At 51.3% G+C, this 14,856-nt stretch overlaps 1 protein-coding gene across 9 annotated transcripts in view; it reads right to left on the minus strand.

The window, feature by feature from the left end:
• Window positions 1-14,856, minus strand: part of MYH14 (myosin heavy chain 14) — a 106,080-nt gene continuing 91,224 nt past the window's right edge. For all 9 annotated transcript variants that reach the window (XM_032264581.1, XM_032264576.1, XM_032264577.1 and 6 more), the window contains 6 exons: window positions 14,102-14,190; window positions 13,744-13,867; window positions 7,776-7,984; window positions 4,016-4,124; window positions 1,602-1,774; window positions 1-887 (listed from right to left, as the gene is read on the minus strand). In XM_032264581.1, coding sequence (XP_032120472.1) covers window positions 737-887; window positions 1,602-1,774; window positions 4,016-4,124; window positions 7,776-7,984; window positions 13,744-13,867; window positions 14,102-14,190 — 855 coding nt within the window. In that variant the 3' untranslated portion in view covers window positions 1-736. The remainder of the gene's footprint in view (window positions 888-1,601; window positions 1,775-4,015; window positions 4,125-7,775; window positions 7,985-13,743; window positions 13,868-14,101; window positions 14,191-14,856) is intronic.

The following is a 14,856-nucleotide window of genomic DNA, read 5'->3' on the forward strand; positions in this document are numbered from 1 at the left end:
TCCAGTCCGCAGCTGGAGTTTATTTCTGCCAGAGCCTGGAGGCTGGGAGGGTAAAGGACACTCCTTCAGCCCCGGAGGGAAGCTCCAAACTGTCAGAGCAACCAGAAGGGAGGGCAGAGCATGGGCAGCAGCAGAAGTGAGAGGGGTCCCCTTGTCCTGCCCCTTTGTGAGGGTTCAAGGCTGATGGAGGCCTGGGGCTTCTGACACTCAGGAGTTCAGGGGTGGAGGCAGAAATGGGGGAAGGAGAGCGGCTACACAGAGAGAAGTGAGAGCGGGACTCACTAGTAAGATGCGCAGAGAGACCCTCAGAGAGGCCAAGAAAGATGGTGAGAGAGGAGGGAGGGAGAGGGAGAGAGAGAATCGGAGGGAACGGGGAGCACTGGCTGAGGCGGTGGGGGAGCCCTCTGGCTTCCTTCCTAACACCTATAGATCAGTAACGAGGGAAGAAAGGTGGACAGGGAGCTGATGGGAACCAGCTTGCCAACTGCGCCGTCTCCTCCCAAGCAAGAGAGCTCCAGTCCTTGCCACCCCGCCTGCCCCGCTCCTCTGTGTTTAGAGGTCATCCTTTGATAGAGGTTGCAGGGGGTCCCAGGTGGGGGTGACAAATGCCAGAGTGTGGCACTGTTTCCAAAGGACAGGAAGACAAAGGGCAGGGTTCCTGGGACAGGGGCCCGTGGAGGCCAGGGAGGCAGGGGGCTGTGCCCCATCTGTTAGTGCATCTGGGGACAGGGTAGGGTCACTGGGGGTGGGCGGATGGGGACCCCTCCGGCTCCGGGGACGGCCCAGACCCAGGCTCTGCTTCTTCCGCCTCCTCGTCGGATGCCACGCCCTCCTCTAGTCGGAAGACCTGCCGCACCGTGCGGGTGGTGAAGGTGAGGGGGCCGCGTCTGTGGAGGGGAGAGACCGGGACAGAGACGAAATGAGAGGAGAGAGAGAGAACAAAATGAGGGGAAGACAGAGGTGAGGTCGGGGGAAATGGAGGGAGACGGGCAGAAGCGATGGGGGCAGAGAGATGAGGGACACAGAGGGAGGAGGGATGGACAGAAAGATGGTGGTGCGTGCTGGGAAAGGAGGCACACAGGTGAGACAGGGAGAAGGGTGTGGGAAGAAGGAAGTTCCCTGGATGTGGCTATCCCCAGCACAGCCCCTGTTCCCACAGCCCCACTCTCCGTGGATCCCGTTTCCCGTCTTGCCGCCCCTGGCAAGGCCTTGCATCTGGGGTTTACGGAGTCAGGGTGCTGCCCACCCGTGAGGCCTGCATCTGGGATGGCCTTGCATCCCTGGGGTTTATGCAGTGAGGGTGCTGCCCACCCATCAGGCCTGCATCTGGGATGGCCTTGCATCCCTGGGGTTTACGGAGTCAGGGTGCTGGCCACCCGTCAGGCCTGCATCTGGGATGGCCTTGCATCCCTGGGGTTTACGGAGTCAGGGTGCTGCCCACCCGTGAGGCCTGCATCTGGGATGGCCTTGCATCCCTGGGGTTTATGCAGTGAGGGTGCTGCCCACTCGTCAGGCCTGCATCTGGGATGGCCTTGCATCCCTGGGGTTTACGGAGTCAGGGTGCTGCCCACCCGTCAGTCTTGCATCTGGGATGGCCATACCGGAGCCGGTTCCTCAGTGTGGTCACTTCGCGGTTCATGGACTCGGCTGACTCTGTGACATCTTCCAGCTCACGCTGCAGCCTCCGGCGGCCGGCCTGAGCCCGGGACGCCTCCTCCTCGGCCTCCTCCAGCTGCCGCTTCAGCTGCTTCACTCGAAGGTTTCCCTTCTCCAGCTTGGCGAGAGCAGGGCTGCTGTGATCACTCCCCCCTCCCCGACAGCCCACTACTGCCCCACCCCTGCTGCCCCTGAATCTCTGCCCCACGCGCTGCTCTCTGTCTAGGCCTTATTCCGTTCCCCTAAAGCCCTCATGCTGACCTGAACCTGACCTCCAGCCTCTCCCCTCCTGCTGGAGAGGTCTTTCTCCGCCCAGAGCTGACCCAGAGCCTCCTGCTCACAATCCTTTCATGACTCCGCAGCACCCCTAGGACAAAATTCCAGCCCCTCAGCCGGCATTCCAGGCCCCATAGGGTCTTTTTCCTGTCCATTTCTCCCTTCTCGTAAACCCACCGACCAGACCAACTTCACTGGGATCCTCCTCAGACCCTACCGCCTCTGTCTTCAGGGAGAGAGCATCCACGATCTGAACTTATTTCTTATCATTCCACTCCCCCACCCCACATTCTCAGGTGCTGGCCTGGAGGTGGGTGCAGATACCATCCTGGCATTTGGCACATCAGCAGAGGGTTGGGATCAATGACTTTGCAATTAATAAATTCTGGCATCTAGGAAGGGTCCTCATAGGGAGCTGAGGCAGCCAAGGTGAGGGAAGAAGTTAAACTCTTTTTTTTTTTTTAAAGATGAGGTTTCACCATGATGGCCAGGCTGGTCTTGAACTCCTGACCTCAGGTGATCCACCCACCTCAGCCTCCCAAAGTGCTAGGATTACAGGCGTGAGCCACCGTGCCCGGCCGGAAGTTAAACTCTACCAGAAGCTAGACCAGGACTAAAATAAAAACAGATATTTATCTAGACCATACGGGTCTTCTTTTTGCTCTGAACTCACCAAGCTTATTTCTGTACCTCAGGGCCTTTAGACTTCCTGTTCCCTCTGACTGGCTCTTCTTCACCCTTTAGGTATCATATTTTTTTTTTTAGATGGAGTCTTGCTCTGTCGCCCAGGCTAGAGTGCAGTGGCAGGATCTCAGCTCACTGCAAACTCTGCCTCCCGAGTTCACGTGATTCTTCTGCCTCAGCCTCCCAAGCAGCTGGGATGACAGGTACCTGCCACTGTGCCTGGCTAATTTTTGTATTTTTAGTGGAGACGGGGTTTCACCATGTTGGCCAGGCTGGTCCCAAACGCCTGACCTTGTGATCCACCCACCTTGGCCTCCCAAAGTGTGCCTCCCAAAGGCACATGAGCCACTGTGCCTGGCCCTTTCAGGTATCAATTTAAATGTCACCTTCTCAGAGAGTTCTTTCTGATCCCCCAATCTAAAGAAGATTCCCACATCCTCTGTGTCTTTTTCTCTCTTCACTTTTTTTCTTCATAGCCCTTGTCACAATCTGTAATTATCTGCTTGTTTACAGATTTACTATGTCTTTTCCTATGCTGAAAATGTGAGCTCTATGACGGCAGGGACTTCCTCTGTTTCATTCGAATCCATATCCCTAATGCCTACCACAATACCTGACACATAGCAGTGCTCAATAATTGTGTGTGGAATGAATGGTGAATGAAGCACAGCTGAGCTTTTAAGGGCCCTCTGTCCAGACAGACAGACCTGGGATCTGATCCAGGCTCTATCTCTGTGACTCCGAAGCAAAATATAACCTCTTAAAGTTTCAGATTCCTCATCTGTGAAATGGGACTAGTGAGGAAATGCAAATGTGTATTTTTTTTTTTAAAGCAGTTGCTTGTGACACAGTAACTGCTTAGCAAGTAATCAAGAACACTCTGAGGCTAGAGTGCTGAGGTTTGAATACTGACCCTACCTCTCTTACTAGCTAAATAATTTTGAGCAAGTTACTTCACCTTTCTGTGCCTCAGTTTCCTCATATAAACAAGATGGTAAATAACAGTGCCTTCCTCCTATCATTCTGATCGAAATTAAACATACCAAATGTTATGTCTTTAGCACAGTGCCTGGTACATAGAAAGCACTCCATAAACATTATCTTTTATAATCTTAGTCCGGGTCTAGCTCTGGGTAGGGTTTAACTTCTTCCATTGTCCTGGCTGCCTCAGTTCCCTACAGGTCCTTTTCTAGATGCCAGCATTTATGAATTGCAAACTCACTGATTCCAACCCTCTGCTGATGTGCCAGATACCGAGATGGTATCTGCACTCCGTTCCAGCCCAGCACCTGCAAGTTGCTTCTTGTGATGGGAGCTCATTGCCTCCAGAGATGGCCTGGGCGATCTCTGAGTCAGTGGTCCCACTCCCCACTGCTTTCCAACGATGGCAGCTGCTCACCTGGTCCCGGAGCTGGTCAGCCACCCTCCGCTCCTCCTCCACCTGGAGCACCACCTCTTTAAGCCGCTTCTCAGCTCTGCGCACCAGCTTCCCAGAGAGGATGCGCTCTCTGAAGACAGGGATCAGGAGGAGTCTTAGCAGAGGGGCTCAGCCTAGGCTTCTGTCCTCACAGACTCATGCAGGGGTTGTCATCTTGTTCTCGGACTGGCTTCTTCCCTCTTTCCTAACCCCTGACCGGCTCCCATTGTTTACCAAGGCCAAACACTGGCGCACAGGAACCCTGCTCCCTGGAATCCACGTCCTTGGCTTCTGCTAGGATGCCTGACATACCTGCTTCCTATGATACTGTGATTTATAGTAAGTATATGTTTGGTCCCGTTCTGTTTCCAAAGAGAATCATTCACAAACTACAGTCCACTCTTTGGGCTCATTCATTTCCCCCGACAATCATTTACCATTTCTCACAACTGAAAACATCCTCGGTGTCCCTCTCCCCTATGAAGAGGATATTTAAGCCTCAACCATCTGGCCCTGTATAAAAAGTCTTATATTTTATATGGCTCCTGTGTTCAGGCACATTCATACATTTGTCTGCCTTTTGTTTATTTATTGTCAGTTTATTTCAGCAGGCTCAAATCCTCAGAGTGGGAGGGAACACTCTCTTTGCTCCTACACCTGTCCTCTCCTGGATGTCCATAATATCTGGGGTGAAGTCCATGTGATAGGACCCCTAGCAATTGGTATGGCTTCACAGCCACACTGGATCCAACAGCCCCAGATGTGCTCAGCACATGAGATAATGTACAGATGATGAATAGCAAGTCAGGCATTCTACATTAAATCCAATCTCAGCCTCAGTTTTTCTACATGTAAAATAGGATAACAATGGTTCTTCTCTCGCAAGGATTATGTGGTATCATGCAGGTACATGCAGGTAGTCCAGCACCTGATATATAGCAATCCTCAGTAAGTGGGAACTATTAGTATTGTTGTAATTATTGTTGCTGAAGAGTATTGAACAACAGGAAAATCTATTGTATTAGAAAAGTAAAAGGTATTAGGCTTAGTAATAAATATTCTATTAGTTTTATTAGCACAGCAGTTCTCAACTAGGAATGTTATGGGGGTGTTCTTGGTTGTTCCAGCAACTGGAGATGGAAACTCTTTCAGCTCCATACTACTGCTGCTTCCTGTCTCTGAACATGGATGTCTATGGGTGTGGCACTTGGTGCAATTGCAGCCATTTTGTGACCATGAGACAAGACTGAAAAAGCAACACAGATGTTGATCCAGAGCCCTACCATCTTTTGGCTGCCTAGCTCTAGACTTCTCATCACGTGAAAAAAATACATTCCTTTTTGTGCTAGATTGATACAACAGATGGTACCAGTTCTCTCCCCTTCCTGTATCCATATCCTTGGGAATATGACTTTGCAACTACTCCTATCAAACAGTCATATCTATCTCCCCATTCTTCTGAGTCTGAGCTGGCTGAGTGACTTGCTTTGGTTAATAGGATGTGGCAGAAGTGACATAGTACCAGCTCCAGGTGCAGGCCTTGAGGAGTCTCTAGCACTTTTCCTTGCTCTTAGAACCTTGACTCTGTCATATGAACAGTCCTGGGCTAGCCTCCCAGAGGATGAGAAGCCACATACAGCAGAGACATGTTAGCTTAGTTGTCCTAGGCAAGGTCTTAGAGTTATGCAAGCCCAGCCATCACCATTCATGCTGTTCTTGAAAATAAAAAAGTAAAAAAAAAACGGCTGGGCGCGGTGGCTCACGCCTATAATCCCAGCACTTTGGGAGGCCGAGGCGGGTGGATCACGAGGTCAAGGGATCGAGACCATCCTGCTCAACACGGTGAAACCCCGTCTCTACTAAAAATACAAAAAATTAGCTGGGCATGGTGGCGCGTGCCTGTAATCCCAGCTACTCAGGAGGCTGGGGCAGGAGAATTGCCTGAACCCAGGAGGCGGAGGTCGCGGTGAGCCGAGATCGCGCCATTGCACTCCAGCCTGGGTAACAAGAGCGAAACTCCGTCTCAAAAAAAAAAAAAAAAAAAATGAAAGCCCAGTCAAGATTAGGAAATCCATCTAGCTGACCCTCAACGGAGCAAGCATGCATGAGTGAAGCCCACCAAGCCCAGATCAGCAGAACTCACTTGCCAAAGACTCACGAGCAATAAGTGGTTGTTGTTTTAAGCGACTAAGTTTTAGAGTGGTTTGTTATTTAGCTACAGCTGACACATTATTATGTAAATCATACTCTTATGAGACTGCGGCTACGTGCAGCCCAGAGCACACTAAAAGATATAGAAAATCAACAATCATTTAAATATTTACATACATTTACACACATTTTTGTTTTTGCTTTTTCTTTTTGTCTTATTTAGATGGAGTCTCGCTCTGTCACCTAGGATGGAGTGCAATGGTATGATCTCAGCTCACTGCAACCTCCATCTCCCGAGTTCACGGAATCCTCCCACCTCAGCCTCCCCAGCAGCTGGGACTACAGGCACAAGCCACCACACCTGGCTAATTTTGGTATTTTTTGGTAGAGACAGGATTTCACCATGTTGGCCAGGTTGGTCTCAAACTCCTGCCTTCAAGTGATCTGCCCCTCTCAGCCTCCCAACGTGCTGGGGTTTAGGTGTGAGCCGCTGTGCCTGTTTTGCTGTTGTTGTGCTTTTTTTGAGACAAGGTCTTGCACTGCCACTCAGGCTGGAGTGCGGTGGTGTGATCACAGCTCACTACAGCCCTGAACTCCTGGGCTTAAGCCATCCTCTCGTCTCAGACTCTTGAGCAGCTGGGACTACAGGCACATGCTAAAACACTTAGGTTTTGTGTGTGTGTGTGTGTGTGTGTGTGTGTGTGTGTGTGTGTGTGTGTGTGTGTTGAGATGAGGTCTTGTTATGTTGCCCAGACTTTTTTTTTTTTTTTTTTTTTTTTGAGAAAGAATCTCACTCTCTCACCAGGCTGGAGTGCAGTGGTGTGATCTCAGCTCACTGCAACCTCCAAATCCCTGGTTCAAGCAATGCTCCTGCCTCAGCCTCTGGAGTAGCTGAGATTACAGGCACACAACACTATGCCGAGCTAATTTTTGTATTTTTAGTAGAGACAGGGTTTCACCATGTTGGCCAGGATGGTTTCGATCTCCTGACTTCATGATCCACCTGCCTCGGCCTCCCAAAGTGCTGGGATTACAGACGTGAGCCACTGCGCCTGGCCCAGACTCGTTTATTTTTTTTTTTTTTTTTTTGAGACGGAGTTTCGCTCTTGTTACCCAGGCTGGAGTGCAATGGCGCGATCTCGGCTCACCGCAACCTCCGCCTCCTGGGTTCAGGCAATTCTCCTGCCCCAGCCTCCTGAGTCGCTGGGATTACAGGCACGGGCCACCATGCCCAGCTAATTTTTTGTATTTTTAGTAGAGACGGGGTTTCACCATGTTGACCAGGATGGTCTCGATCTCTTGACCTCGTGATCCACCCGCCTCGGCCTCCCACAGTGCTGGGATTACAGGCTTGAGCCACCGCGCCCGGCCTCCAGACTAGTTTTAAACACCTGGCCTCAAGGGGTCCTCCTGCCTTGGCCTCCCAAAGTGCTGGGATTACAGGCATAAGCCACCATGCCAGGCCAGCAGTCATTAATATTAGGATGTCCTTTCAATGTTTCCAAAACAGGTGTTTGTAACACAGCCTCCTTCCTCTCACTGGCCAGGATGTGGAGGCCGCCTTGCTCCCGTGGCCTCCGCTCCCACCTACCTGCTCTCTTGCTCTAGCTGCTCCTCAGCCTGGGCCACCTTAGACTCAAGGGCAGCAATGGTCATCTTCTGGCGGGCCCGGGCCCCAGCATCCTCCTCACCCAGGCGTCCCCGTAGCTCCTGGATCTGCCGTTCCAGCTGCTGCCGCCCGCTCTCTGCCTTGGCTGAGAAGCTGCGTTCGGCTGACAGCTCTGAGGTCAGTGACTCTACCTGTAGTAGGTGGGGAAGGAAGGATGTCATGGTGGAGTCTCAGGGGGAAGGTGGTAGGTAAATCCAGGCACCTCCTCGAAGTAAGCATGCTGGTGACTGTCACACACCGCACAGCGCCTGAGACATACTAAATACTCAACGAATGTTAGCTAGTATTTTTATGACTAGTTTATTGACTTATCACCAACAGCCCTGCCAGCCCTGGGTTTTAACATTTTGGATAGTTTTCTGCTTATTTTAATAAGGTGATCGCAAACTTCTTGAAAGGTAATAAATTCTACTTCTGACTGTGAATGAGTCCATTCCAAGGGTTATCACACTTCTGTTTGCACCAGCATCATCTGGGGGAGCTTGTGAAAAAAATGCAGATGTCTGGGTCTCACCCTTCAGAGATTCTGACTCAGCAGGACCAAAGTGGAGTCCGGGAATCTGCATTTATAACAGGCATCTCATGTGATTCAGATGTGAGTGATTAGCAGGAGCATTGGAGAAACAAGGCCTCAATAAACAGTAGCTGCTACGTGGAAAATGTGTAAACACACCACTAATAATAGTTCCCATTGATTTATTCAGCTCGCACTCTGAACGAGGCCTTCTTCTGGGGACGTGGAAATGAGTCAGACCCAGTGTGATTGATACTTTATGTGACCCTCACAGGGACATAATGACTGGGTAATTAGCATATTCTCCTTTATGTGTTTAACTTAAAAAAATTTTTTTTGAGACAGAGTTTTGCTCTGTCGCCCAGGCTGGAGCACAGCTGTTGCCCAGCTGGTGAAATCTGAGCTCACCGCAGCCTCAGCCTCCCAAGCTTAAGTGATCCTTCCACCTCAGTCTCCTGAGTCGCTGAGGTCACAGGCATGCACCATCACCCCTGCTAATTTTATTTTTATTTTACTTTATTTATTTTGAGACCATGTCTTGCTCTGTCACCCAGGCTGGAGTGTAGTGGCACGATCTTGGCTCACTGCAGCCTCCGCTTCCTGGATTCAAGCGATTCTCCTGCCTCAGCCTCTCGAGTAGCTGGGATTACAGGCACCTGCCACCACACCTGGCTAATTTGTGTATTTTTTTGTAGAGACGGGGTTTCACCATGTTGGCCAAGCTGCTCTCAAACTCCTGACCTCAGGCGATCTGCCTGCGTCGGCCTCCCAAAGTGCTGGGATTACAGGTGTGAGCCACCACTCCTGGCCTCAGACTTTTTATTGTGAAATAAAATGGTGATACAGAGAGCCAAACATTCATCAAATAAAGTCAGTAATAAATACTCTGCTAGTTTTGTCAGCACAGTCATTCTCAACCAAGAACATTATGGGGGTGTTCCTGATTATTCCAGCAGCTGGAGATGGGAACCCTTCCAGTCCCATGCTGCTGCGGCTTCTGTCTCTGAACGTGGATGTCTGTGGGTGTCATACCGCACGGGCATCATGAGTTAACAAGAGGCAAACATCACCGTCAGCAGCACCTTGGTCAAGAAACAGAACTCTGCCCTTCCAGAAGGCCTTTCACGTGCCCTCCTAACGACAGCCTCTTCCTTCTCCCCAAAATAGCACGTTATCCTGACTTCTCAGGTGCTCCCTTCCTTGCGTGTCTTCAGAGTTTTATTATACACAGATGCATCCCTGGACCCTACAGTTGCATCCTGCCCATTTAAAAAAGTAGATGCAAGTTTGTTTGTTTGTTTTTGAGACAGTGTCCCACTGTGTCACCCAGGCTGGAGTGCCCGTGGTGCAATCTCAGCTCACTGCAACCTCTGCCTCCTGGCAATTCCCACGAGACAAGATGTTCTCGTGGCCTGGACTTGGGACTGGTGCCTGGGGGTCGGCGGGGAGACAGTCCCCAGTCTGTGGGGTCTGGCACTGTCTCCAGGTAGATGCTATTGGAGGTGACTTGGAGGATACCCTGCTGGCGTCTGCGGCAGATCCAACTGCTCACCTGGTGATGGGGAGAACCTCACTCCCTACATTTGGTCACCAACATCTTCTTCTGTGTTGAAGTTTTTTCCAAATGGCAGCCTAAGCATCGTCCAAGGGTGTCCGCACTAGAGTGAACAGACTCCCATGCAAAATCCATGTCCGCCCAGAACCTCGGAATGTGACCTTCATCGGAAATACGATCTTTGCAGTTGTAATTGATTAACATGAGGTCACACTGGATCAGGGTGGGTCCCAACTCTGATATGGCTGGTGTCCTTTCAAGAGGAGATGAGGGCCAGGCACGGTGGCTCACGCCTGTAATCTCTACACTTTGGGAGGCCGAGGCGCACGGATTACCTGAGGTCACGAGTTTGAGATCACCCTGGTGAACATGGTGAAACCTTGTCTTTACTAAAAATACAAAAAAAAATTAGCCAGATGTGGTGGCGGGCACCTGTCATCCCAGCTACTCAGGAGGTTGAGGCAGGAGAATCACTTGAACCCAGAGGTGGAGGATGCCGTGAGCTGAGACCGGGCCATTGCACTCCAGCCTACTCAGTCTCAAAAAAAAAAAAGAGGAGATGAGACAGAGACACAAAGATGGGAAAATGCCTTGTAAAGCTGAAGGCAGAGATTGCCATGATGCATCTACAGGTGAAGAAACACCAGGGACTGCCGGCAGCCACCAGAAGCCGGGGAGAGGCATGAACAAGAGGAATCAACCCTGCCCACACCTTCATTTAAGACCTCTGGCCACCAGGACCTCGAGAGAATACATTCCTGGCCAGGCGTGGTGACTCACATGTCATCCCAGCACTTTGGGAGGCCAAGGCGGCAAATCACCTGAGGTCAGGAGTTCGAGACCAACCTGGCCAACATGGTGAAACCCCATCTCTCTAAAAATACAAAAATTAGCCGGGCATGGTGACGCATGTCTGTATTGGTGGCTGGTGCCTGTAGTCCCAGCTACTTGGGAAGTTGAGGCAGGAGAAACGCTTAAACCCAGAAGGCAGAGGTTACACTCAGCCAAGATCGCACCACTGCACTCCAGTCTGGGCCACAAAGAGAGACTCCATCTCAAAAACAAAAAAAAGAGAAAAAGAAAAAGACGGGAGAGAGAGAGAGAGAGAATACATTCCTGTTGTTTTAAGTCACTGTGTTTGTGGGAACTTGTTATGGTGGCCCTAGGGAACGAACACAGCAACTAATTAATATTTTTTAAAACGTCACTGTGAACTCATGAATTTAAACGGATTTCATGGGATTCAATCAGTTGCAATTTTCCTCATTGAGGCTCACGTTCTCCCACTTTTGGCCAGCGGGAGGCTCTTCACACTGACTCCTAGGTGCTCTTGCCATAAGCACAGCACACCAGCTTTCCTGCTAATGGAGATCACGAAATGTTCCAGCTTACTCGTGTTCACTGCCTGCTCCAGATCTGGAATCAGCAGTTGAGGAAGAAGCCCCAGTTTCTTTTCTTTTTTCTTTTTTTTTTTTTTTTTGAGACAGGGTCTCACTCCAGCCCAGGCTGGAGTGGAGTGGTACAATCTCAGCTCACTGCAGCCTCTGCGTCCCGGGCCCAGGCAATCCTCTCCCAGCACTCAGAGTAGCTGGGGCCACAGCATGCGCCATCACACCCGGCTAATTTTATTTTCTGTAGAGACAAGTTCTTACTATGTTGCTGAGGCTGGTCTCAAACTCCTGGGCTCAAGCAATCCTCCCACCTCCGCCTCCCGAAGAGCTGGGATTACAGGCGTGAGCCACTGTGCCTGGCCAGCCCCAGTTTCTTTTAGTGGGAAACAGTGTTTCCAGATCGTAACGTGGACACAGGGATACTCATTGCTACTGGCTTGGCTGTTTCTAGGCCTTTTGGGTGGTCAGAGACACGAGCTCCTGTATAAAATACTCCCTCCTCTAGGGCACGTGTTGGCCCATTCATTTGATTTATAATGAACACCAGCACTGTTGGGGGTCTAGCAGGGAACAAAACTAAGACACAACACTCTTGTTCTCAAGGCGCTCACTGTCTGTTCGGGAGACAGAGGACAGACGAACAGGCAAATATAGCATGTAATCTCTGCTAATGGTCAGTGATGCAAAGGCAGTTAACGCAGAGAGAGTGGAAGGGGTCTACGGGAGGGAGGCGGCTGTTTTACGCAGGTCGCCAGAGCTTTCCAGGAAGAGAAAACAGCAAGTGCAAAGGCTGTAAGGTGGGAACAGGCTCGGCACAGTCCAGGAAAGGCGAGGAAGCTGCTGTGGCTAGAGCCGTGAGCTAGGGTGGAAGGACTGGGGACGAGGTCTGGGTTAGCCGGGGACCAGACTGTGTGGGACCTTGAGGAAGATTTTATTCTGAGTGAGATGGGGGCTGCCACATCCTAGAATATGACTGTCTCTCCACTGGCCTGGGCTTTCCCCAGGGGCTAGGGTCTTAACTCTTCTCTGAGTCTCCAGCAATGCCAGGGTGTGACCCAGGAGAGGCCTCAAGACATGACTTTAAACATTAATGAAGTAAACATCTCACATACCCCACAAATGTATACACCTATGTGCCCACAGAAACTAAAAATAAAAACCTCCTGGCCAGGCGTGGTGGCTCACGCCTGTAATCACAGCCCTTTGGGAGGCCGAGGTGGGCAGATCACTTAAAGTTGGGAGTCCGAGACCATCCTGACCAACATGGTGAAACCCTGTCTCTACTAAAAATACAAAAATTAGCCGGTCCTGGTGGCACACGCCTAGTCTCACCTACTCGGGAGGCTGAGGCAGGAGAGTCACTTGAACCTGGGAGGCAGAGGTTGCAGTGAGCTGAGATCACACCACTGCACTCCGGCCTGGGCAACAGAGTGAAACTGCCTCAAAAATAAAAAAATTACAAAAAAATTAATGAAGAACGCAGATATTGGCCTGTCCCTGGAAGCCCCATCCCTCTGTTGTCTTCTTGACAAACTCCTACACTTCCTTTAAGATCTCTCAAGACATCACCTCCACCAGGAAGCCTTCTCTGATGTCCTCTATCCTCCAGGCTAGGTGGTGGTCCCTTCTAGCTTCCCACAGGGTCTGTGCTTCCTCCATTTTCACTTGTATCTCTGTACTGGGATGGTCTGTTTCCTCCATTAGACTGAGATGTGTTAGGGGGCAGACTTAGTACTGACTTAGTCTGTACTCAGACTTAGTACTGACTTAGTCTGTACTCAGACTTAGTGCTGACTTAGTCTGTACTCAGACTTAGTGCTGACTTAGTCTGTACTCAGACTTAGTACTGACTTAGTCTAAGTACAGACTTAGTCTAATCTTAGACTAAGATGTTTTAGAGGGCAGACTTAGTACTATCCAGCTCCAGATCCCCAGCATAACCCGGAATAGGATCTGGACCTCCAGAATCCTCAGAAAATATTTGTAAATAAATACACAAATGAAAGCATGCCTTTCTCCCTCTGCTGAACTCTATGCTTCAAAACCCCATAGCCAAAATGTCTTTTTCCAAATGTTTTCTTATGGCTCCTGCAGAAAGTCATTTATCTCTCTCTACTGGGCTCAGGAGACTTCCATGATCACACCTGCTGCCCTATAATGTGACAACATAGTCCTGTGTCTGTTTCCTCCAGGGAACTTCATAGGACAGAGACCCCACATAATTCATCTTTGGATCCAGCCCTGGAGAAACTCCTCAGAAATATGAGTGAACCAATGCATTAGGCCTTTCCACCCTTTTAACGACTCCTATTCAACCTTCAAAGCCCAACTCATATATCCCCTTTCCATATTTGTTGAATAAGAGGACTGAAGGTTATGGTCCCAGGTGAGTGGGGACTGAGGCTGGCGTGGTGGTCACGCCGTGCTCACCTGCAGGAGCAGCTTGCGGTAGCGGTCATTGAGCAGCTCGGAGTTACTCTGCTCCTCCTCCAGCTCTTCCTCCAGCTGCCCCAGGCGCCCCTCCAGCTGACGCTTCTCCTCCAGAATGGCTGCCCTAGGGAGACAGGAAGGGGTGGGGATGAGAGAACCAGATGCCAGAGGAGGGTGCCTTGCCTCACACTACAAGGCCCTGTGGTTAGCCCCACCCACCTCCCCAGCCTCACACCCCAGGGGCCCCCAAGTTAGCCCCGCTCACCAGCCTGTCCCAGAGCCCAGCCAGCTCCAGCCTAGCCCAGCTTCACCTCTTGCAGGCACAGAACCTCCACCTCCAAGCCCCTGGGCCACTCACTTGCTAAGGTTGCCATTGGCCACCTCATCCGCCATCTCATCCCGGTCCTGCTGGGCCTGCCGCCGAGCACGGTCCGAGGCGGCCAGTTCCTGTGACGGCAGAGAGAGGGGCGGCCGGCGGGCGTGAGGAGGGGCAGCCTGGGCATGGGTCTCACCCGTTCTCTGTCCATCGCACCCCAAGTCTCTTGGCGTTTTTCTCATGCTGTCCCTGGGTAACCCTGGAATGAGCTTCAATCTACAGGTGTCTCCTAAATCTGTCTCCCGAGCCCCTGACATATGCCCACCTCCTGCAGCCCAACCCCCAGGACCCTCGCCCTCTCCACCTTTTACTGCACATAGGTGCTCCCCTCAAACGTGCCTCTCCTCCAGGGTCCTCCAGTCACTGGGCCAGACCCCAGTGTTCTCCTCCCTCCTCTGCCCCCCTCACCACGGTCTCCTCCCTCCGGCCCTCTGACTGCTTTCTCCATCCTCTGCATCTCCTTGGCCCTGGCTCAGGGCTCTCTCTCCCCCCCACCCCACCAGGCTTCGTGCCTCCAGTCTCCCCACTCCAGTTCAACTGCTAAAGAGCTGACCCTTCCCATCCTCCGTTCTGGATCTTTCCATGGCTCCCTAGTACCCCAGGATATAATCTCTGCCCTTAGTCCGGGATTGGAGGCCACACAGTAAGCCCCACCCACCTCCCAGGGGTCCTGTGGTTAGTCCCCCGAGTACCTCCCCAGCCTCACACCCAGGGGTCCTGTGGTTAGCCCCGCCCAC

This window comes from Sapajus apella, unplaced genomic scaffold (assembly GCF_009761245.1).
Source record: "Sapajus apella isolate SASKATOON/1434 unplaced genomic scaffold, GSC_monkey_1.0 scaffold144, whole genome shotgun sequence".
Taxonomy (NCBI): domain Eukaryota; kingdom Metazoa; phylum Chordata; class Mammalia; order Primates; family Cebidae; genus Sapajus; species Sapajus apella.